This window comes from Dreissena polymorpha, chromosome 1 (assembly GCF_020536995.1).
Source record: "Dreissena polymorpha isolate Duluth1 chromosome 1, UMN_Dpol_1.0, whole genome shotgun sequence".
Taxonomy (NCBI): domain Eukaryota; kingdom Metazoa; phylum Mollusca; class Bivalvia; order Myida; family Dreissenidae; genus Dreissena; species Dreissena polymorpha.
The window spans coordinates 38296397-38320014 of record NC_068355.1 but is presented as its reverse complement, the minus strand read 5'-3'; the positions used below and the strand labels follow the sequence as shown (position 1 = coordinate 38320014).

The following is a 23618-nucleotide window of genomic DNA, read 5'->3' as shown; positions in this document are numbered from 1 at the left end:
AGGTGGCATACATAAAGTTGCAGCCACTTTGTTTACCGATAAAGGGCACTTCAGATTACGGAGACTTTCAACAAAGCGGGCACTCTAATAACTGAGTTTTATCTTCTACCTCAAATGCATTTATTTATATTATGGCTATTCATACGAAACATTTTTAAAATATATTTTTCAAAAATCACATGACTATTAATTTATACTATGTTTATTATAATTGCAATTTTCAAATAAGATAATATTTATTATTAAATAAATGTGTACGGATAATGCGAATCAACACAATCGTGTTTAATTTTACTTATAGCAGGGCTCTAGATAACGGTAGTGAAGGGGTCTTTATGACGCAAATACACATTTGTTCTTCATAAAATCCTATGTCGGTTGTGCTTATTTGAATCGCATCATCAAGACGATACTTATGCGTAGCAACACAATTAAAAAGAGAATGGTAAAACTCCCTGTATTTTGAGCCCTGCTTATAGGGAGCACTTCCCTTTACGCAACGCTAACGTTTGCTCGAAGTGCGATTCACCTGACCCTAAATCACTGTATTGGTTGAGTTTTAAGAATCACGGTTAAAATTAAATCGTAAAATCAACTGATTCTGGAAAAAAAGGAATGCGTACATAAAATGTTTAAATGTCATATTATGGAGTCAGTACTTAGTATACCCACACAAACGAAGTTTAGGGTACTATATTGGATAGAACTTCATATGCAGCATGTGTTGTGTTTATATTAAAAAAAAGACGGATATGCATAATTTTTACACCACTATCGTGTGATTAAATCAACCCCGCCCGTTCTTTTATTGCTATTTTCGTTTATTGGCATTGAGCCAAAAAGTTCCAATAGAATTTCGAACCTGCATCGCTGCTGATATTAATCTCTGAGATGCAGTTTAAGCAGAGTGATTATTCATGACATGCTATCTAATATAAAAGAAAATAGCCTTAGTACCTTCATTTGGACATAAAGATAAATGCTTTAGATCAACCGCTTAGAACGTAATTTAAAATATATGGTCATATAGATTTTACTCATTAGACATATCCAATTTGTTTAACATTTATCTTTCACATTTATACCAAATCATAATCATATTTCAAAGGGATAAGAACATGCTTCGGTTAATCGTTTTTTATTTGCGTACTAAGTACATACATTTTTATTTATTGCCTGCTTACTTTAACAGTATTCCACAGCGAATTCTGCATTTTTGATTCAAAAAATACGAGTGTGTTATATCTGGAAAAAAAGTGTCTAGATGTCAGGAAACGAAGTGCCATTGTTTTTTAGATGATCGGTAAACGAAGTGCAGATGAAAAATGTGCATGCGACTCTTAAAACATTTGAATTTTCTCAAATACATTAGTAAACTAAAATGTAACATGTTGTAACATTACTGGATATATTGATCTTTTATTTCGAATAGTAAGCACGTTCTTGATTTATTTCCAAGTATGTTTATTTTGTTTAAATATGTACTGATCATTCAATTCATGCTGATTATCGATGAAATTTTATCTTTTTTTTTTTAAATAATTCACCGTTTTTCCGCGAATTTCTTTCTTCGCAATACGAAGTGCTATACCATTAATCACCCAAACAATGTTCTGTGTCTAAAAACCAAATAAACAGAACATAAATACAAAAAAGCTGAAGAACTCACCTCTCGCGCGTGGCGTTTGTTGTTCTCTGTAAGTGAAGTGCCATCCGTAAACGAAGTATTCGCATACCCGGCGTGCAATATGACCCCCGTAATTTTGCCTATTGTTTTCTTCGCAACAAAGTTGTGGCGGTGCTGTTGTTTTATAACGGTCCACGTTCACGTTGTGCGCTCGAGTCAAGCTGTTTATCTGTGTGACATGGATGTGCATCGTTTTTATCTAAGTACTCATATAATTGTGCATCGCATTTGGTATCATTTTTATCAATGATATCGCAGATGTATGCTGTATGCTGTTGCGTGTCTGTTGTATTTTTGCAGTCATAAAAACTATGTATATTTTAATTAAAGTTGCGTTAAAAAAAATATAAGGATTTAAAAAGGATTTAAACATCTGTGTACATCTCATAGGGTTAAATTATATATCAATTCAAATGCACAACCCTTTGAGTGTTTATTTAGGCATTAACAATCAAATTTTAATAGAAATTTGAACAAATTTGCATTTTGCCTTAAACCCATAATTATTCCTACCCATTTAAGATACGTCGCTATGTTATTGCTTAACCTTGAGGAAGTGGAGTTCATAATCGTTTACCGGCTATATATATTATAGATAACGCATGCAAACGAAAGTACAGTGTTCTATTTTCGGAAATTGAAAAGTGTACACAAGTATTAACATTATTACGCGTTACTGGAAACAGTTATTATAAACTATAATATAAATATACTATAAACACAAACAAGGAAGCATAGCGGTGACGGGATATAAGACCTAAAATTAATGTATTAATGGTCGTTTAAGGCCTACATCTAGTAGTGAGCAAAACTGGTCGAACATTTACTAGCCATAGTGTGTTAAAGTATTTCTGTTCAACGGCATTGCAGATTTTGAAAGATAAACACAGTGCTTATCCTGACAAGGAGTCCGCAATGAAGATAACGTATTTTGATTTGTAAACTTGCTTTAATAGTTACATCGGTCAAGGTTAAAAATAATGGCCGATTCCAACGGCTCACACGGTCTGCTAGAGGTGAACTGTCGACCGAACTGGCCCCGGTGGACCTGCATGGCGGGAAACATTTGTGGACTCTGCAGCACGGCCATATGGTTCATAGTTCTTCTTCCGCAAGTCTGGAAAAACTTTCGGCGGAAATCGGTTCGCGGCTTAAGCGTTTTGTGGGCCACCGCCAATTTCACGGCGTCCCTCATAAACGTGTTTTTCGTCTTTCGGTACTTGAAGTTGCCACTGTATTCGCAAATCAGCGCCGTATATATGCCGGTTTTGGAGTTCGTCCTTCTGCTTCAGTTCTGGATATACGGGACCCACAAGCGGAAGTTTAAAATTGTGTACTCGACCGTGTGCGGTCTTATATGGGGTGCACTTATTGTCGTTGAGCTTCTACTTCCTGTTCAAGATTTTGCAGAGTACGCCGCCATCACGCTTTGGTGCATCGAGACATTTCCGCAGGTCATTATAATAACATTCCGTCACGCTTTGGTGCATCGAGACATTTCCGCAGGTCATTATAATAACATTCCGTCACGCTTTGGTGCATCGAGACATTTCCGCAGGTCATTATAATAACATTCCGTCACGCTTTGGTGCATCGAGACATTTCCGCAGGTCATTATAATAACATTCCGTTGATGTCATTCCAGTACACCGTAGTGTAAAACATGCTCTTTTTATTATTTGTGTTTCTTATCTTCTTTTTTATCTAAGGTCAGTGTATGAACTTAATGTACTGAAGTTGTGATAGTTGAAACAAAATTAACTATGTTTACATACTTCGGAAAATTAATTTACCAGTACATATGTTATTTTATAAGGTTTGAAGGTCGTATTAAATGTTTAAAAAATGTATTAAATATAAATTGTATGACGTAATAAGCATTTTGTTTATTTGACTTTGTTGAGTGTGGGCTATGCTGACTGGTCCATTATAATCATATGTTTCGCTCCGTTAAGCTAAATCATTATATTTTTTACCTAAAACCTTTCTTATAAAGTAGTTTTCTTTAAAATCGTTCACATATTCTGTATCACACCGTATCTTCAGGTCGTAGTTGTAGTGTTTATTTTGGCACTGATACACACATCATGGTAAAATACAAACAAATAGATGCATACTTACAAATACTGATGAATGACTAAGTAATACATGGCATAATATAACAAATAAAAGATCAAATAAATAAATAATAACCATGAAATGCTAACCATTGCCAGGGATAACACACACAAATGAAAATGATTTCACTTATTTCCATTGTGGTCCCAGATATTGACAGCATGCCACAGAAAGTCATGTTACTTGTATCAATGGTAATTACCATGTAAGCACAAAAGTACTAGTTCAGTTAGGAATGCTTAATGAGATCACATTGTATATATCACATGTTTATGAGTATCACATTTGATGTTGCATCCCAGATGTGTCAGTCATACTTTAATGCAACTACTTTAAAGACATTACATATTATTTAAAATATACAATTATTTAAGATCAATATGTAGTAAAGTAAAACATGGTCATTTTATAACTAAAATTGGAATAAAACAGGTACAATAATTAAAACCAAGTTAAAATGACTGATAAAATCAACTGGCCATTAAGTGGGTTTTGATGGCTTGCTTAAACGAGTGGGAAGATTCGAACCGTAATTGATAAGTTCTTAAATGAATCATAGTTTAAGTTTTGTTTGAATATCTTATTAAATAGACCTTTTCAGATATGTTCATATTTTTGAAAATATCATTTAATTAATTTACTATAAAAAACTGTAATGTTTGGAAAAGTTTAAATAATAAGAATATCGAGGGACAATTAGTTGCCTGCTCTGGGGATCGAACTCACCACGCACGCGTTGAACCTGAAATAGAGCTAAAACCCAGTGTCTTTATACGCATTTTTTTATTTCTCTAATATATCGATGAAAAGCGTTACAAACGTTTATAATTCTTACAATATCGAATGACGATTGCCAATTATATAAACGAACACTTGTTTCTAACAATGTTCGTATTCAGGAATGTTATTCGCTTGTTAAACTTTAGTGCATACTTGATTTTTTTTAATAAATGACATTTTTAATTGTCATTTTGTCAAACTGTGAAAAGTCCCTTTGAACTATGTTTCCAGGTGATTCTCAACATGAGGCTGCAGTCGACGATTGGTCAGGCTACTGGATCCGTGTTGATCGCTATGATCGGTAAGACGACGGATTTCCTAGCTACCAACGGACTCGTGATGCCCCTTCAATACGTCGTCATGTGCTACTTCTCGACGGCGGTCGCCTACATCAACGGTCTGCAAGTCGGCTGGTACTTCGACGTCGAGGAAGTAACTAATGCGGAGAAGATCGACCGCTCTGAAAACCGCATGGATTCGCAAATCGAGCGATACGTTACCAACTTGGAGGAAGCGGATACTGTAAAGAGAACGTCTCCGTCGCCCCCACGCAGGGCCGTTGCGGTTATTCGCATCGCCTTGCTTGCATTGTTGACAGTTTTGTCTCTCGGTTGTGTGATAGGGTTCTGTTTGAATCTGAATTCATACTACGGTCTTTTCGCGCCGCTATCTGTGGCCGCGGTGTTGATAGTGGCACAATTGCATTTAGTTTATTGTAGAAGCTCCTCGTTTGACATTAATCTAGAAACTGTCAATTAATCATTTGAATAGTGGCCAGCATTTTCAATTTTCTAAGAAACTAGTCAATAACATGAACACTTTACATTTATATTTCAGTTTTTCCGTATATTAATGTTTTGCTATGTATCTTGACGTAGAAAAACATGCAGGTAATTAAATTGTCATATTTTGAATTTGAATAAATATCTAGATATTAATCGCTTTATGTTGTAGATACGACTAGAATGGCATTTACATGCATGTATTTTTAATTATTTAAAAATACCCGATATTACTTTCAGTAGCAATAATCTGTTTTCGCTGGATGTACATCCATGCTCCAATAAAAAAGTCAACTAAATACACTTGGGGACTTTTCTAACGCATCACTTTTCAAACTTGAATATCTCAGTAATGAGTAAAGATATTGATTTAAAATTTTACATACAATCATTTGACTACATTCTATGCAAGCTCACAATAAAATCATTCATCCGTGACGATTGGACGCTTTAGCACGTGGGTAGGTGTGGTTCCATATTTTTTGCACTTGGAAACGGTGAAACGCGATATAATTCTAGTTTTATTTCAATTAGTTATTTTAGGTGGGTTCTTACACAAGGAAAACATAAAGTGAATTTACAAAACAATATAGCTCGTATGAATATTCAGTAGCGCACTTTGCATTTTGCAGGATACCTTCCCCACTTGCTGAAGCGTCCAATCGTCACAGATGAATGATTTTATCGTTAGCTTGCACATAATGTAGTCAAATGATCACATGTGCAATTTTAAATAAAAAATATTTACTTATTACTGAGATATGTAAGTTTTGAAAGTGTTGCGTTAAAAAAGTCAACAAGTGTAGTAAAACGCGATATACATGTTATTCCAATTTAATTTTAATTTCATAATTCTAGGTGTTTTTTTACTTATGAAAAACATAACATAAATTAAAGAAAAACAATATGGCTCGTATGAATATTCAGGAGCGCAACGGCTCAATCGGCATGTTGCAATTAAGCCGGTCAGTTATTCGGACGTGTATGTTTATTCGTTTTACTTTTCACATTGTTATTATATACGTGGTACGAGTTTGCGAATTTGACTTTTAAAGAGACGTTTATAATTTGCTAAGTTCGATATTTTGTTGTTTTTCCATTTCAATTAAAAAAATTCAAGAATTATCATATATGTGATGAATTATTCTTGGTCCAAATGTCAACACAATTCGTTCAAAAATAAGTGAGCTATATTGATATGATTACGTGATGCGTTGGAAAAGCTAGTCTCCAAGTGAATATATATATATGGGTTTCATAAGCTAAAAGGTTTCCTAATGCGCCAGACTTGGTGACCCTTAGACGAATTTCTGTTAACTATATAATACTAAAAGCGACGTAAAGGAAGTATCGCACATCGCAATTGCCCCGTGCTATCTGCCATGTCAGGTGCGATTTGTCGTTGTTTTAGAGGCCTTCAACTGATAAGTTGCTAACTATATAACATAACGGACCGCAAGTCGGTCGATGTGTGTCATTTCCCACAGACACAAGATATGAAGTGGAACAGTGTTGTCGCATGCTGTTACGTTTTAGTCTGTTTAAAATTGTTTTGGTTTGGAAATGTGAGTTGTAAATAGATTTATAATTTATTCAAAAACGTTTTTTCTTTCTGACAATCTGTTTATTGCCGATCTTTGCAATATTCAGTTGCGCGGATTATTAATTATAATTACACTTAAATCTGTCAATCTGCAAACGCTCTTGCAATGAGTGCGTCGTGGAATATGAAGGACATTCCTATGTTCGAATTGTACAGGAACATAAATATCGACCCCAATCCTTTCACCATCGTGCCTGGCGAAGATGACGACGACGACAGCGATGATGATACGGTTTTCAAGTTTCCACCACCGGCGAAGTACCGACAAGGTATTAAATATAAGAAGCATTGGCCTTGTTATGCAGTTGTGATTTTACTTACATTTCGACTGAGTCCCATATAAGATACTGCTGAAACATTTTGTTCGACACTTGTTTTATGGTGGGGCATTTGGGCTTTGTGACTTACATTTAATATTTGATGGGATTAAGCAGTAATTTAAGGATAAATCGTTACAATCTATTGGTATAAAGGGTTGAAAGTTATTAAAATGCCATTACAATATGCTTGCTAATATAATGCTCAATCGATGACTGTCCGTTTGACGTGTAAACATGTTATTATGTAGTGTAACCTAAATAATATGGTGTTGAATCGCCTTTAGCACAATTATTTCTTCCCAAGATGGCGGACTGTTAAGTTAGCAGTCCATATGAATAAAGCAAGCCGTTTTTAGGTATTTATAGACCGAATGATAATTGCATTTGTTACTGAAACTTTTCTCTGCTGGTTAAATAGTCGATGTGAAGATTATTTTGCAAAGAACGCAATTTTATACATTCGTTTGGCATTTGATTGATGAATGTCAGAATGAATGAATGAGTAATCGGTCAAGTCTGCACCGGTGTCAAACTGGTGTAAGGTCTTTTCTCCTCCTGGTCTTTTCTCCCCCTTGGACATTTCTCCCCCTAGTCTGTTCTCCTCCTAATACCCTAGTCTTTTCTCCCCCCAATACATATATTTCATACTTGGGGGATTAATCTGCTGTTTGTAACACCTCTATTGATATTCTTGATTAGTCACTGATTGAATTATCAATAGAGAAAAGAAGTTTATCATTTTTTATTTAATAACATCAAGTCATTTAAATGTTGAGTTGTTAACTTATAAACTAAAACAGAAACTTAAAATAAAATAAAATGTCACTATATTACTATTTCTTTCATAGTCTTATAGACTTACAACAAAATTTAATTAAAAATAACACCAGCGCTTCCGTTAGCTTTTAAAAGTTGGAAGTCCTGACTTCCAAACCTAAAATTTTGGACGTCCTAGACATATATTTTGAAGTCCCGATTTAGACTATTAAATTCCTTCTCAAATGATCGCGCACGCGAACGAATTTTCGAGAATTGATTATTTGTTTGTTTATTTCCAAACTGTATTTTAAGATTTTTTTTCATCGCAAATCAGGCGATCGATAGACAATTTTTTTTTATCACCAGAGCCGATTTGTCATCGCATTGGCGATCAGGCGATGGGTTAATTTTGCAGACTGCTTATTTTCAATTGCGTATAATCAAACGTGTTACCCGAAATCATTTCCAGATTTTATTATTCATGGAAAGTTACGAAAATTCTAGCAACAAATAAACATTTCTCGTGTATTTTGGTGAACAGGTGAAAATCATGCGAAAATTAAACTTCATGTACAACATAACGTCATTCTTCCTCGGGGAAAGCGTTGGCTAAAATATTTGGTTGCTGAATAAAAACTTCATAACGCAGAGGTCGCTAATATTATTGTATACAGCTTCACTTGGGGTCTGCGTCAGGGATCATATTTTTTCGGTTTTGTCGGTCCTAGACGGATTGGGGTCATGAAAGACCGATTGAAAATCCCAAACAGTCGGTCCGATTCTATTTGCTATTAAAATTCTCATGTCATGAAATCGATTACACAGTGTACATGCTAACACACCCTTATGACATTCTTATCTGGATAAGATGTGATAAACCATTCGCTGCAGTCTCTTAACCGGTCAGGACCGATTTATTGCACGTCAGACCAAGAACCAAAAACTTGTGAACAGCGGATTAAAGACGCATCCGAAAAGACGCGTCTGAACGCACACGCTGTAACTAAACAAAACATGCCGATACATTTTCCACCAGCGTAATAATCCGTTAATATAATTATGAATGAAAGTCGTGGATCTGATCGACAGAACAGCCGAAAGTTATTTTTATGGGCGGTACTTCACATAAAATAGTACACAAGGAAAATAATATACATTGAATAAATCTTTAGTAAAACCGTGTTAGAATCGAAATAATTCGTGTACTTTATACTTGTTGTTGAATAACTCACGACCGGAAAATTAGATGCGTGGTTTCAAAAGCTTCGCTCTCGTGATTAAATCCCTACGCATCTAAACTATCGGCCGTGGGTTATTTGACAACACATTGTTTATTAAATATTTGGTTGTTGTTGTCAGTAGCCAACCTACGCACAGACGTTTGTTTGGTTCAGTGCATGTTTGTAAGCTATTATCGAGTCGACAACAATTTAAAACATCGGTATAGACTTATACAGATTAATAATATTGACAACTTTGAAAAAAGTCTGATAAAACAGCACACGAAACAACAATGAAATACCAAATGATAAAACCAGTTGAGAAAACTGCCTAAGGGAATTTTACTTGTACATGTATTATACCACCTTCATGAATGGCAAAATCAATGGTATATATTTTAACGTAATTTGTCATGATTTCGGATATACATTTTGGGATACTTTTCCCCATTTATATCCGGACCGATTGATGTTGCGAGAAAATATGATCCCTGGTCTGCGTGTATTCGACTGCCTGAGCGCCGATCGGCTGATGCACTTACCAAGAAGACTTTGATTGACAGCTGGAAAAATCAATATTGGCCACTCGCTGAGAAATTCACAGTAGCTCTTAGGCGGAGTTAATGGTCTGAATAACCCGATTATCTGTTGACATGTGTACGTGTTGTGTATAAGAAAATAGCGTACATGCGGATTATCAGACATCCAAGGGACTTCCACCATTTGCATAATGGACGTACGACTGCCGTTTTCGGGCGTAATTTACGCCCGGACGTCCACTAACGGAAGCGCTGTAACACTACTCACTGAATACGCAATAACAACATTTATTGGTATAACTTAATTGCTCCTTCATTAAACATTCAGACATTCTTCAATCACATACATCATTTTCTCCTACCTAAATATACAGATAATTAAAAAAATGTTGGGAGGAGAAATGTCTAGGGTTTAGGCGGAGAAAAGACCAGGGGAGAAACGTCCACGCGGAGAAAAGACCGGAAACTGTCAAACTAATATGATCTAAGCACAACATTGCAACTGTATTTTCATCTTTTATAAACCAAGAAAGAAATCCTTTAACCCTGTTTCCTTTTTATTTACTACATTTGTACAAGGAAACACAGTGCTCCAGTTAGGATTTGAAAACGGCAGGGGGGCTTTTTGTCAAAAGGGCACTTTCGACGCGCAGTATTTTGTCAAAAGGGCACTTTCGACGCGCAGTATTTTGTCAAAAGGGCACGTACGAGTGCGCGGGTGTTTCTGGAATGCTTCCAATTGCATGTTAATTTATATGTTATAAATAATTGTATTATTCCCATTATAATTAAACCATTCAAATATAATGTCTACAATGAGGATTAAAGTAATTACAATGTAATAAGAGATTTATGAATAATCATATGTAAAAAAAAATTATTTTTTTTTTTTTTTAGGGGGGGGGAGGGGGGGTGCAGGGCGGAGGTTCGGGGGGGGGGGGGGGGGGGGGGGGGGGTAAGGCGGAGGTTCAGGAGGGCAGGGTGCGGCGCCCTTTGATTAAGGCCTAGCTGGAGCACTGTGTATCACAAGGATTTAAAAAGCTGGAGTCCTGAGAGTGAGACTCTTACTTGAAAAAAGTCCCAAGGGAGAATGTAAGAGTAACAGAAGGAGCCCTGTTGAATATTCTATGTGTCTATACATATATTTTCCTTAATTTACTTAGATTTTGTATGTGCCAATTGGCAATCAGGGCTCACAAAAAAAAATTATCAAGCGTTTTTGTACGCATAAATTTGACAAATGACTCTTGTTGGAAACAAAATTGAGAGTCCACAGGATGCACGTTTTTGCATAACTGGGGTTTTCAAGTCAATCCATGACCAAACAATACCTGTAAAGCAACCTATTTAAATTCAAGCCAACAAAATTTATTTCTTCACACCTGTTTAAAATCCAAGTGCAGTTAATGTTTGATAGTTTTCTCACATCCCTGTATAGAGAGACCCCTGTATAATGTTATTCTTCATTTCTATTTAAACCTTTATTATACATGTACTACTCCTTACTTCAATGTCCAGTTTTAATGTGCTTGTGATACAATAAACATACAGAGTAACCCCTGTATAAGGCAAACAACAGGGTCGAAGCCACAAACGCACATAACAGGACTGCGTGTATATACATTTATATATGTATAGAATTAATAAATACAAATAACTGAGCCCTTTAGAGAAGGTATTTAGTAAAAACTGGAAGACATCAACATGCTTTGAAAACTATTTTCACTTGAAAATTATTAAACATGTATTTATGCATTGATATTAAACTAGTTGCTTAATTATTATTTCTTTCAAAATATTCTTTTTTCTGTATTCTCTGTCCGTACTATAATATTTTCTACTGCTGGCAGTAAAATCTAATTTGAGGTAAGTAATGAGTTGGATCAAGCAACTACAATCTAAATAGTTTCGCAGATTGAATAGATAAACACAGTGACAGCTTTAAAAATATAGTTTCAAAGAATCTCAAATTTATTATTTACATTTAATTTATCACACCTTTTTGCACTTTTAGGTATTGGCTTTACACCAAGCTATCCCAGACACACCTCAATACCATCCGAGACCTATCAGCAGCCAATTGACTCACCTGTGTTTTACTCAGACGGAGAAATGGCGGACGAACCAGGACACAAAGCAATGTTGTACTTTCTGGAGATCTTAATGAACTCTGGACAACCTTTGACCATCAGTCAACTGGCTGGTAGGTTTGGCAGTAAAACCTTCACATCAGACATGAGACAGGCATGTGGGGGCAACGAATCAGGCTTGAAGAAGTTTTTGCTGAAATTTCCGTCTTTGTTTTGTGTCAGCGGAAATTTGGTAAGCTTGAACGACGGAACGGCTAATCTTGGGAAGAATTTTCGTGAAAGCAGTCCGGCATCAACAACATCGGATGTTTCTGTAGAGACAGAAGCTGTGCAATATTTTCGAGCCAAGATACTAAAGAAAGGTGAAAAGTGGCTTCCAGTTCTTAGCCTTGCAGGTCATCTTTCTCAAGCTTCTGCTGATATAAGAGAGTGTGTTGGCCCTCAAAACGAGTTCAAGCAATGGTTAGAGAGGCACCCTCTTATTTTTGACATTCGTGGCGACCTTGTCGCCTTAAAAGATAACATCAACTACAGTGTTGTGAACCCATCCGAGTCACTAGATTTGGACGATGTACAGTTCAATCCCAACCAACGTTACTCAGTAGGCGATGGACCACGGTTTTCTGACTCACAGCCGAGAACACCAAAGCTTAAGAGACGCCCGAAATCTATCGAGATCCCACCTAATTCTCCAAAACCATCACTAAACAGAACGCCGTCTTTTACCATGCAAAACCTATCTACTCCTCTTAGTGCCAAGTCGGGGCCGGCAACTATGACAGCCAACGAGTATAAAGCTGTCATGTTTCTTAAAGGCATTATTGAAAAGAAGGGTGACATGAAGTTAAATGGACTCACTGGGCATTTTAGTCAGGCACCAGAAAGTCTCAGAAATACCATCGGCTGGAGTAAACCAGAACTAGAGAAATTTGTCTGCAGTCATCCAAACATATTTGTCATCTCAGAAGATGAGACTGTATCTGTTATAAAAAATGCCAGGCTGAATGTCATAATAACTGGCAGTCGACCGTCCTCTAACCCAGCCAAAGCAGGAAAGCAAGGCAAAGGAAGAGTTTATCATGTTGCAAAACTTTGGGGTATTATCGACTTGGGCAAACATGAGCATGTTTTCATTGACAGAACCATATTTGGTAAGCAGATTGATGACCTGAACAAGTTGCTGACAGTGGGGGAAATGGTGTGCTTCGATTCGATACCAGCTGCAAAGGGTAGTCGAGCAAGATGGCGTGCAACAAAGGTCTGGAAGGAGCACGAATCCATCGAAGATTTAATTGACAAAGTCACAACCCGGCTGGGCTACCCATTTGGAGATTCTCTACGAGAGCCCATGACGCCAAACAGTCCAATGCCTATAGCAAATATTGACGAGGAAATTCGAAGAATGATTCCAGAGCTGAACGATTCTAGCGTCATCCAATCACCGGTAAATGTGGGTGGCATCAAATACTCGTTTTCGGACGCTGCACCCAGTGGAGCTGGAGTGGTACCCGTGTGGAATTTCGGGCATCAAGAACTTTCCGCAATGCGGGACATTGATGACCTTGACCTGAGCGATGATTCGCAGTCTGAGGGCCCCAGTCTTTCCATGGTGGCAGAGAAATATTACATGAACAGGTCTGTGCTCAGCGACACCCCAAAATTTGAAAACATGGCATCGGAAAATGGCATTGACAGTAAATCTTCTGGTAAGAAAAGTAAATCAATCGGATGCCAGACTATTGTCACGGGTGAGGTTCTTGCAACTCAGCTGTTCCATGAAGATATGTAGGTGTTTTATTCTTGTTTTGTTGTTTGTATGGTAACTTTTTTGTAAACTAGGCCAGTAGGGACAGATATCCTTACATGAAAACTGAAGTGGATTTATAAAACATGTAAAATCTTTTTTCTACTGTTTTATTGGAGGTTATGAAAGGTTTATTTTGTTATAAACTGTTTTTTTGGATAAGATTCAATCAATAAGTTGGAAGAAGTGAAATTAATTTTATAATTGGACATTTTCACTAGCAGCTTAGACCAGCATAGGAAAAAACACTTATTTTATACATGTGTAGTACAGTGTATTATGTATTACTAATACTTGTGTCTTCCATTTTTTTGAATACGTTTGGGTGAACTTTTTTAATATTAATATTTTATTAATTGTAATTATGTAATTTTTAGAATGTGCAGAATGGAATGTTTTACATGTAGTAGTGGTTTCTATTCTGGACATGTATAAATATAATATGTTCTTGGTACAATATGCCAGCAATATATTATGAGTACAACCATTTGTGATGGTTACAAAAAAGTTGTCGGAAAATGTTTGAAAATTTTAAAACATTTGTAGTTGAAATTTCTTATGTATACATATGACTTGTCAATATTTGTATGCTGATAAAATTGCTTACAAAATAGCTTACAATGTAGAGTTTGTGCACAGTTTGTAGCATATTTTAATGAAGCCTATAATGAAGCATATAATTAATTATATGTACATTTCTTGCCTTGAATAGGTTCTTGATAAACATGTAGTATCAATTTATTTACAATGTGGAGGGTTTTGTACATGTATCTGTTTATAATTAACTTTTTCGTTTGAATTAGTCAGAATTATGTACATTGTATTTTATATTTCAAGTTAAATCAATGGTGTATTTGGTATTTCTTTTTCCCTCTTTAGTTTTGAACTGATCTTGTACATGTACTTATATATCCTAAGGTATGTCGAGTTAAAGCTTTTTTTTAAGCAACTTGAAAATAAACTTAGAGCATATGGTGCATAATACATTTTCATGAAAATATATTATTTATTGAGATGATTAATAGAATGTTAATATTTATTAGAGCCCTGCTTTGGAAGAATGGCATTTAATGCATGTGTGTAAAGTGTCATCCCATATTAGCTTGTTAACTCTTTCAGTGCTGGAACCGAATTTTGAAGGCCTTTGCAAACAGTTTGGATCCTGATGAGACGCCGCGTCTCATCAGGATCCAAACTGTTTGCTATTCTGATAGTATTCTTTGAAAAAAATCGAAGAAAATGCTTATTTAAGAAATTCAGCAGACAACATTTTAGCAGACGACAAATTTCCCAGCATGCAAAGGGTTAAGTCTGCATAGACAACATTTTCCATCCAAATGGGATTTTTGCTGAGACTACACAGGCTAAACTTGGACAATACTTTAGTCACATGCATTAAGCCCCGTTTTCACAGAGCAAGGCTCATTAATTTTTTCGATCTGAAAATGTGTGTACATGAACAATAATCATTACATTTGTATCCTAATATGATGGGCTTAGATCTTAGAGCCTTTTTGTTTGTATTAGTTTTAAAAAAAATCCTTCGCATAAGGAACATCTATCTTAGTGGTGTGAGTACAGACAGCTATCTTAGTGGTGTGAGTACAGATTATCAGAATTCACAATTGAAAACAACTTCAATCTCTTAATTCCATTAGTCATAAATGTATTTGTAAAATAAATTAAGTGAAATGATCTTTATTCTTGTACACAATTTTTTGTAAGCTTTTAAATTTCGAACCAACTTTTCGATATATTTCGTTTCGAACTATTTCGACATGATTGTGTTAAGCTTAACTGGAAAAACAGTTGTGGTTTGTTTCAACAATGAATGAACAGCATATATAAGATATAAGATACTTTTTCAAATGCCTATCATGCTTTTTTCCAGTGACAGTTAATTTAGATGAATAACAGCAAGTACTGATTTTTTTCAAATGTTTGTTAAATGGGCAAAATTGTTCCCTTATTTAACCTACAGTGATGAGCACAATTTGTTCATTATTGTTGAACAGATTCTTTCTGTATTTCTGGTTGTTTCTTTACAATCGTTTTCCTTACAAACTCTAATGTCTTTCAAAAGCATGTGTTGAATCGCAAATGTTTATAGACTTGTTAATGTTAGCAATACTAGATACAACACTTCATCAATGTATTATATAGTATGACATTTCTATGTATTGTGTACAATAATATTTTGTAAATAGCTTATATTTTATACAAGTATTGATATTAGCTGACTGTATTTACTTTATAGCAGTGCTGTGGTTTTTGTTTGAGAGTTTTTGCTTGTTTGTTTTTGAGATTTTTACCCCAGTTTTGTTCCATATAAAAAATGACTATTATGTGGACCTCCCAACAAATTGTTTTTAAACACAAAATAGTGTTTATAATAGGAGATATGAAAGTAAATTACATAGAATTAAAAGGGGCTTTATTTCATGTTTCAATGTATTTACCTAAATTATTGTGTACATGTTAAAATAATTCTTTACATTTTTTAATTTATTTAAAAACTGGACTGGCTAGCCCGAAAGAGTAATTGACTTTAAATCTAAAGATCATGGATTCAATCCCGACACGGCCATATAATTTGCTTGGGATTTGGCAAATTCTCCCCTGCTTTATATTCAAGTTGGGAAGATGTGAGTTATTAGCAAAAGTTCATGCAACTTGTATTGGTAAACCAGCTGACCCAGGAAAAGTGTGAACTGTGAGTCTGTTGTGAATTGAACTTAGAAATGTATTTCCCTTGTTTGTATTACATGTACAATAAATTAAATTGTATAAGTATTGCATGTCCTCAGGCTTTATCCTTTTATAGGGGCCTTTTCACAGATTTTTGCATGTTTTGAAGTTTGTCATTAAATGCTTTATATTGATAATTGTAAACATTGGAAATAAAAAGCTCCAGTGAAAGATTGAGAATAAAATTAAAAAAGAAAAAACAAGTAACCCACAACTGGGTTCGAACCACTGACCTCTGGAGTCCTAGAGTAAAAGTATGAACCATTTAGATAACGGCCATCTGCGCTCAAATATAAAACGACAACAACAGAACTCTCCAAATTATTCAATTGTTTCGCGTTGCAACGCTTCATAACTTTCAGGTTTTTAAATCGTCAAAAGATGCATAAAAAACACATGTAGTGGATATTTTAGATCATGGTTAAAGTTCCGTATTACTATTTCCTCACAAATATCATAACTAAAACGAAAATTTGCAAATCTGAAACAACTTTTTGTAATTTTGTCAATTTACCCAAACGTGAAAAGGCCCCTTTAATGTCAACATTAAGTTTTGGAAGAAACTTCCAGCCAACTTACTGATTTTTGACACTGATTTTTTTGCTAGTTTGTGAAAGAAAACATAGACCTGGGCCCAGTATCATGAACATTCTCAATGTTTAAGATCAAATCATATGATGAGATTTGAGTTTGTAATGTTGATTTCACTTTGTTGTTGGCCTGGGCAGAGCTGTTTCCTATATATGAGGTACCATTAATAAACATTGCGCATTATTATGCATGTGTGTGCAGTTCCATTATGTATTGACTACCTACAAAGTATGTTATTAGCATTTTTTTTTCATTACTGGGGAAAATTATACATGCAAGTAAATGTCTGGCATTCAGAACCTGTGCATACTTATGTGAATTGTTACAACTAGTATCCCTTAATAGCGAGTTATATTCAGAAAGTCATACATTTCTGTGAGGGGAGTGGTTGATTTGTAGGTGGGTGTTGAGTGCTCGAGCATACTGCTTTCTTGCAATTTGAATCTCGTGTTGTTGTTAAAAGGTAGTGAACATTATTATCCTAAAATTTAACATACATTTAAAAAACTGATTACTAATCTTGTACACTTTTTGGCACAGATCATGGTGCACAGATCTTGTTCAATGTTACCTCATTAATTTTTGTGACATTTTAAGTATTTGACAGCGATATACACATTCATATTCTGGTTGTATTAATACATAGCATATGTACATTGTTAAATAATTTTTGAGACAAGTTGAATTTTTGTTTTGCTTTATAATGCAAGGTTGTTAAAATTTATCAGTTGTTGCTCATTTTCCCTTTTTTTACAATTAGTTTGTCTAAAAATGTTTTTTCAGCAAAGTTTAAATTGCATATATTTTCAAATCTCTCTTAGTTGCTACATACCCATGAAGCATAGCTTTCTTTGCCTTAAAACCATTGTATTCTGTTTGTAGCTTTGTAATGCAGCAGTGCCTTAGCAAGCTAGTAGTGTATGTTTGACAACACTATTTTTCCAAAACCTTTGAATAGTCTGAACTTGTACTGGTAATAGCATGTAAACACTTCAGGCTAGAAACTACATCATCGTAACATTTAAATCAGAGCTATATAATAGCATTCTTTGTACGCAAAAAAGGCAAACAAATAATCAGTTCTTAGCACTTGAAAAAAGTATATTTGAAAATAAATTTGAAAAAAAAGTATATTTGAAAATAAAAATGTTGTGCTTGTATTTTTGTTTGCTTTTAAATTTGACACTTTTTGCACACAAACAATTGTTTTGCATGATGTGTCATTTTTTAGTTGTGAGCGTTAGAAAGCAACTAATGTAGAGGCAGTTTTGCAAGTCAGTCTGCTGTTGGCTATGCTAGGAACGATAACTGCAAGTCGGTCTGCTGTTAGCCACGCTAGGAACGATAACCACTGCCTGTTTATACTTCACCACTGGTACACTGCAGAAAGCCTGTATGCAATCAATATTAGTGTTTAAGAGCTTGTGCGACGATATTTGCCAATCTATTGTTTATAACAGCTTAAAATCTTTACATATGGGCTGCTTTCAGGGAAAACGGGGCTTAATGCTGCATTAACAGTATGTCGTGGGCAAAATTGTTTCTCAATAATTAAAAAAAATAGATAAAGTATAAGATACACAAAACACAACATGAACATGATTATAGGCTTGTTATTCTGTTGCAAGGAAACCCAAATTCTAAAGATGGTTGCCAGTGCAGCAACTAATTGTGAAGAAAAAAGAGACATATTGTTGTTATTTTGTCTAAGTTATCTCTATAACATAAATATGAGGATAAACATCTCGACCTGTGGTTTAAGACACACTCTTTATAAATTTGAATGGGTTGTGTTCATTTCAAACTTGCAATATAAAAAGCTATAACAAACTGAGTTGCGTCTAATATTATGCAATAGCAAACAACTTCAGTGCCTTCAGCGCTTTGATTTCATATATGCTATGATGCTGTGAATAGTTATGTGTCAATTGTGGTGTGGAAATGATTAAACGTTCTCTTGGGATAAAAAAAAAATAGCGTGACATATCTGCAAGCAGTGCTTCTTTATCTTGAGATATGTTTTATTCAAATACAATTTATGCATCAAAAAACATATTTTTGGTTTGCGCCATTGTGGCCTTTTTATGCCCCCAAGAAGGGCATATAGTGATCACACTGTCCATCTGTCTGTCCTTCCGTCACACTTTTGCGTTTAGGTTTTGAAAAATGCTCATAACTTCTATGTCGCTTCAGATGTAACCTTCATATTTGGTATGCATGTGTATATGGACAAGGCCTTTCCAAATGCACAAAAAGTTTGACCCCTTTGAGCTTGATCATGAACTTTGGGTCCATGCTTAGTTTTCGAAATCTGCGTTTATGTTTCGAAAAAAGCGTTTTTGGGGGGCATATGTCTTTAGATGGAGACAGCTCTTGTTTAGCTGATTTTTGTGTTTTACATAATGCAAAATTTCTAATTGTATAAGTGATGTTAATTTGTTTAGAAAATTATTGAACCAATAGGCAATATGAAGTTTACCAAAATTTAATTGTTAAGCAAGTTGAGCATTTAAGAAACAAGATGAATACGTTGCATCACTATGTTAAATTTAAGCAATAAATAGTGCAGGTATGAAATGATAATTTGACTTGTTGACAAAATGTGTATACATGATTGTTTTATTGCTTAGCATCAAGGTTAAGCTTGTAAGATTATATATTCTTTTATAGTATCTTATAGATTATGATTGAACGGATACAATATATGAGGAAACTTGTCCATAAATTGGGTTGTTGTGAAAATATATTATTATTGTAAAGAACAATTAACATATATTCTTATAAAATTACATTTCAACAGTTTGAACACTCTTTGATTGTTTTCCTAAGGATTTCAATTGTTTGGTTTTCTTAACATGTCATTAAACATGAAGTGTCAATAGTTTTAAAAGACCCTAATGATTTGGTTGTATTAGTGTATGTAAAGACTGCCACGTAAATTGTTGTTTAAAGTGTGTTCATGAGTCCTTAATGTATAAAAAACATTACCTACCAAAAAAACAACCAATTTTACTACCCGGTATCTATTCTATGTACCAGTATTTGTGGATAAAGATTACACTTTTGAAAGTTATATTTCATATTTATTATAAGATGAATATATAACCTGTAATAACTTATGTTAACTCTGATCTATGCTTGATAAGTACAAAACAATGTTTCATTTATGTGATGGGTTTATTCATTATATTACTAGTCAGAAATGTCTGAATTATAACATTGATAACCATTAAAGATTAACTGTACAAGTTGTTTTTTTCACTTTTTGTCCATTTACTTCTTCATATAATAGTACATTTATTTTGAATGTACTTGACACCACCCCATACCAGACTGCTGGAATTTCCTCATGGGGGATACTCTGGTTTCTCTCTAAGCACAAGACCACTCACAAACTGCGCATGCATATCAAGAGGACATTTGTTGTTTTCAGTAGCTTATCAATAAATGAGTATTATCAGAAATTTATATTTATGCCCCCCTTCGAAGAAGAGGGGGTATATTGCTTTGCTCATGTCGGTCGGTCCGTCCGTCCGTCCACCAGGTGGTTGTCAGATGATAACTCAAGAACGCTTCGGCCTAGGATCATGAAACTTCATAGGTACATTGATCATGACTCGCAGATGACCCCTATTGATTTTGAGGTCACTAGGTCAAGGTCACAGGTGAAGGTCACAGTTACTGGAAATAGGCATTTTAAGGATTTAGCATGGTTCAAACAAGGGAAACAACTATCGTTTATGCATGTTCTTTTTGTTACAGCATTTGCCTCCCTTGTAATATATTGAAATTTTACCAAATGTAAGGCTACAATGTAAGGCTACCACTACTACTACTGCTGCTGCACCACCAACACCACCACCACCGTTTACAGTGACAAAAAACGTATTCACACAATGGCTGCTACTACAACTTATAGCCCATATAGGGGGGCATGCATGTTTTACAAACAGCCCTTGTTTCAACAGTGACACAGTTTCTAGTTAAAATATTAATTTTCTATGATCATAAGACTATAAAAATCAATAATATACAGAAAATCCACAGTATATTCAAATGCGAAGAATTTAACTTGAGAATTCTGCTGGAATAATGATGTCATATGACAAGAAAATTGTCTTTTCAAATTGAAATAACAAATAATTTTCCCTTTTTGTTGGCTGTTTGCAACAGTAAATTATTGTTTTTCAATCACTGATATTTCACTATAAACCACAAGAAAAAACGCATGAATTAAATAATTAAGAGATGTGTATGTCAGAAAAATGCCCCCTACTGCGCCGCTTTGAAATAAAATTTCTATTTATCATTTTGCACGTAAAGAAATCATCTCCCTTTAAAGCTTATTACTTCCCTTGGATTTTGTCCAATCCGACGGGGTGAGGGGGGGGGGGGGGGGTCTGTAGACAGTCAAAAATGACCAAGTCAGACATCACTGACAACCAAGGCCTGTGGTTTATCAAAGAGATCATAGAAAGAGTTCATCATGTATCTATGGATACAAGTCCACAGGTATGTAATGAACCCTAACATTCACAAATTAATACAGGAAAGAAATGATAATTATATCATTTAAAAAAAAAACTTAGACAAATCAATCATTTGAGTTAGAAATAATCAAAATAACAAGATGTGTTTGTGAAACACAATGTCCCCCTATATGACGTTTGACCTTGAAGGAGGACCTTGACCGTGACCCTTCACCACTCAAAATGTGCAGCTCCATGAGATACACATGCATGTCAAATATAAAATTGCTAGCTTCAATATTGCAGAAGTTACATTACATGAACAATTTTGACCCATATATTTGACCTAGAAGGATGACCTTGACCTTTCACCACTCAAAATGTGCAGCTCCATGAGATACACATGCATGCCGAATATCAAGTTGCTATCTTCAATATTGCAAAAGTATTCATAAAATAAGAGATTTGGGCCACATATATTTGACCTCTGACCTTGAAGGATGACCTTGACCTTGACCTTTCACCACTCAAAATGTGCAGCTCCATAAGTTACACATGCATGCCAAATATCAAGTTGCTATCTTCAATATTGCAAAAGTATTCATAATATAAGCGATTTGGGCCACATATATTTGACCTCTGACCTTGAAGGATGACCTTGACCTTTCACCACTCAAAATGTGCAGCTCCATGAGATACACATGCATGCCAAATATCAAGTTGCTATCTTCAATATTGCAAAAGTATTCATAAAATGAGCGATTTTGGCCACATATATTTGACCTCTGACCTTGAAGGATAACCTTGACCTTTCACCACTCAAAATGTGCAGCTCCATGAGATACACATGCATGCCAAATATCAAGTTGCTATATTCAATATAGCAAAAGTTATTGCAAAATGTTAAAGTTGGCGCAAACCAACCAACCAACCAACAGACCAACCAACAGACCAACCAACCAACAGACAGGGCAAAAACAATATGTCCCCCACTACTATAGTGGGGGACATATAAAATCTGTACAGTAACTGTGAAAAGAACTTAAATTCTTGGTAAGAATATATATAATCTGAGATTTATAATTATATAAATTACTAACCTTGAAAATAATTGTCTGTAACAAATCTCTATTTTTAGTAGCAAATAATTAAAAGCCACTACTGTGACTGTAGATTAACCACTCAAATTGTGCAGCTCCATTAGATACACATGCATGCCAAATATCAAGTTGCTATGTTCAATATTGAATAATTATCTCCCTTTAAAGCTTATTTCTTCCCTTGGATTTGTATTTTTGACCTTAGACCTTGACCTTTTACCACGATGTGTTTGTCAGAAATACAATGCCGCCTACTGCGCGGCTTTGATTTATTAAACAAAAATATATAATTTGGCAGGTCCTATAATTATGTCAATTTAAAGCTTATTACTTCCCTTGGATTTGTTTTTTTGACCATGTGACCTCGTTTTTGACCAGGCATGACCCATATTAAAACTTGACCTAGATATTGTCTAGATACAACTTCTGACCAAGTTTCGTGAAGATTCGATGAAAACAATTTAAATTAGAGAGCGGACGAAAAAGTGTGACAGACAGACTGATGGACAGTGCGAAAACTATATACCCCCTTTTCTTCGAAAGGGGGCATAAAAACAAGATGTGTTTGTGAAACACTATGTCCCCCCATATATATTTGACCTTTGACCTTTCACCACTCTAAATGTGCAACTCCATGAGATACACATGCATGCCAAATATCAAGTTGCTATCTTCAATATTGCAAAAGTTATGGCCAATGTTTAAGTTTGATGCAAACAAACCAACAGACAGGGCAAAAACGTCCCCCAATATAGACATATTGATTGCTTATGTTTTAAAGAAGTGTTACTTTAATGACGATTCTGAGTTCAGGTATATTTTCCACAATCTATTGAACATTTGTAAAGACAAACAAGGGCTGTTTGTAAAACATGCATGCCCCCCTATATGGGCTATAAGTTGTAGTAGATGCCATTGTGTGAATACGTTTTTTGTCACTGTGAATGGTGGTGGTTGGTGGTGTAGTGGTGGTAGTGTGGTAGTGGTGGTAGTGGTAGTAGAAGAAGT

General features: G+C 35.1%; 2 protein-coding genes across 3 annotated transcripts; both read left to right on the top strand.

The window, feature by feature from the left end:
- Positions 1-1936: 1936 nt before the first annotated feature.
- Positions 1937-5523, top strand: LOC127865028 (uncharacterized). The gene is made up of 2 exons (XM_052404896.1): positions 1937-3141; positions 4817-5523. The coding sequence occupies exons 1-2, from the start codon at positions 2668-2670 to the stop codon at positions 5342-5344; spliced, it is 1002 nt and encodes a 333-aa protein (XP_052260856.1). The 5' UTR covers positions 1937-2667; the 3' UTR covers positions 5345-5523.
- Positions 5524-6565: 1042 nt separating this feature from the next.
- Positions 6566-18201, top strand: LOC127877346 (uncharacterized). Of its 2 annotated transcripts, none has more exons than XM_052423093.1 (2): positions 6566-7239; positions 11823-18201. In XM_052423093.1, the coding sequence occupies exons 1-2, from the start codon at positions 7077-7079 to the stop codon at positions 13685-13687; spliced, it is 2028 nt and encodes a 675-aa protein (XP_052279053.1). In that variant the 5' UTR covers positions 6566-7076; the 3' UTR covers positions 13688-18201. The 2 variants fall into 2 exon arrangements, with proteins under 2 accessions (XP_052279053.1, XP_052279059.1); XM_052423099.1 differs by lacking the exon at positions 6566-7239 and adding an exon at positions 7567-7646.
- Positions 18202-23618: the final 5417 nt, after the last annotated feature.

Coding starts and splice junctions, on each gene's coding strand:
- LOC127865028 (XM_052404896.1), top strand. CDS start 2,668: ATGGCCGATTCCAACGGCTCACACGGTCTGCTAGAGGTGAACTGTCGA. Junction 3,142..4,816: donor GCATCGAGACATTTCCGCAG/GTCATTATAATA, acceptor CTATGTTTCCAG/GTGATTCTCAACATGAGGCT.
- LOC127877346 (XM_052423093.1), top strand. CDS start 7,077: ATGAGTGCGTCGTGGAATATGAAGGACATTCCTATGTTCGAATTGTAC. Junction 7,240..11,822: donor ACCGGCGAAGTACCGACAAG/GTATTAAATATA, acceptor TTGCACTTTTAG/GTATTGGCTTTACACCAAGC.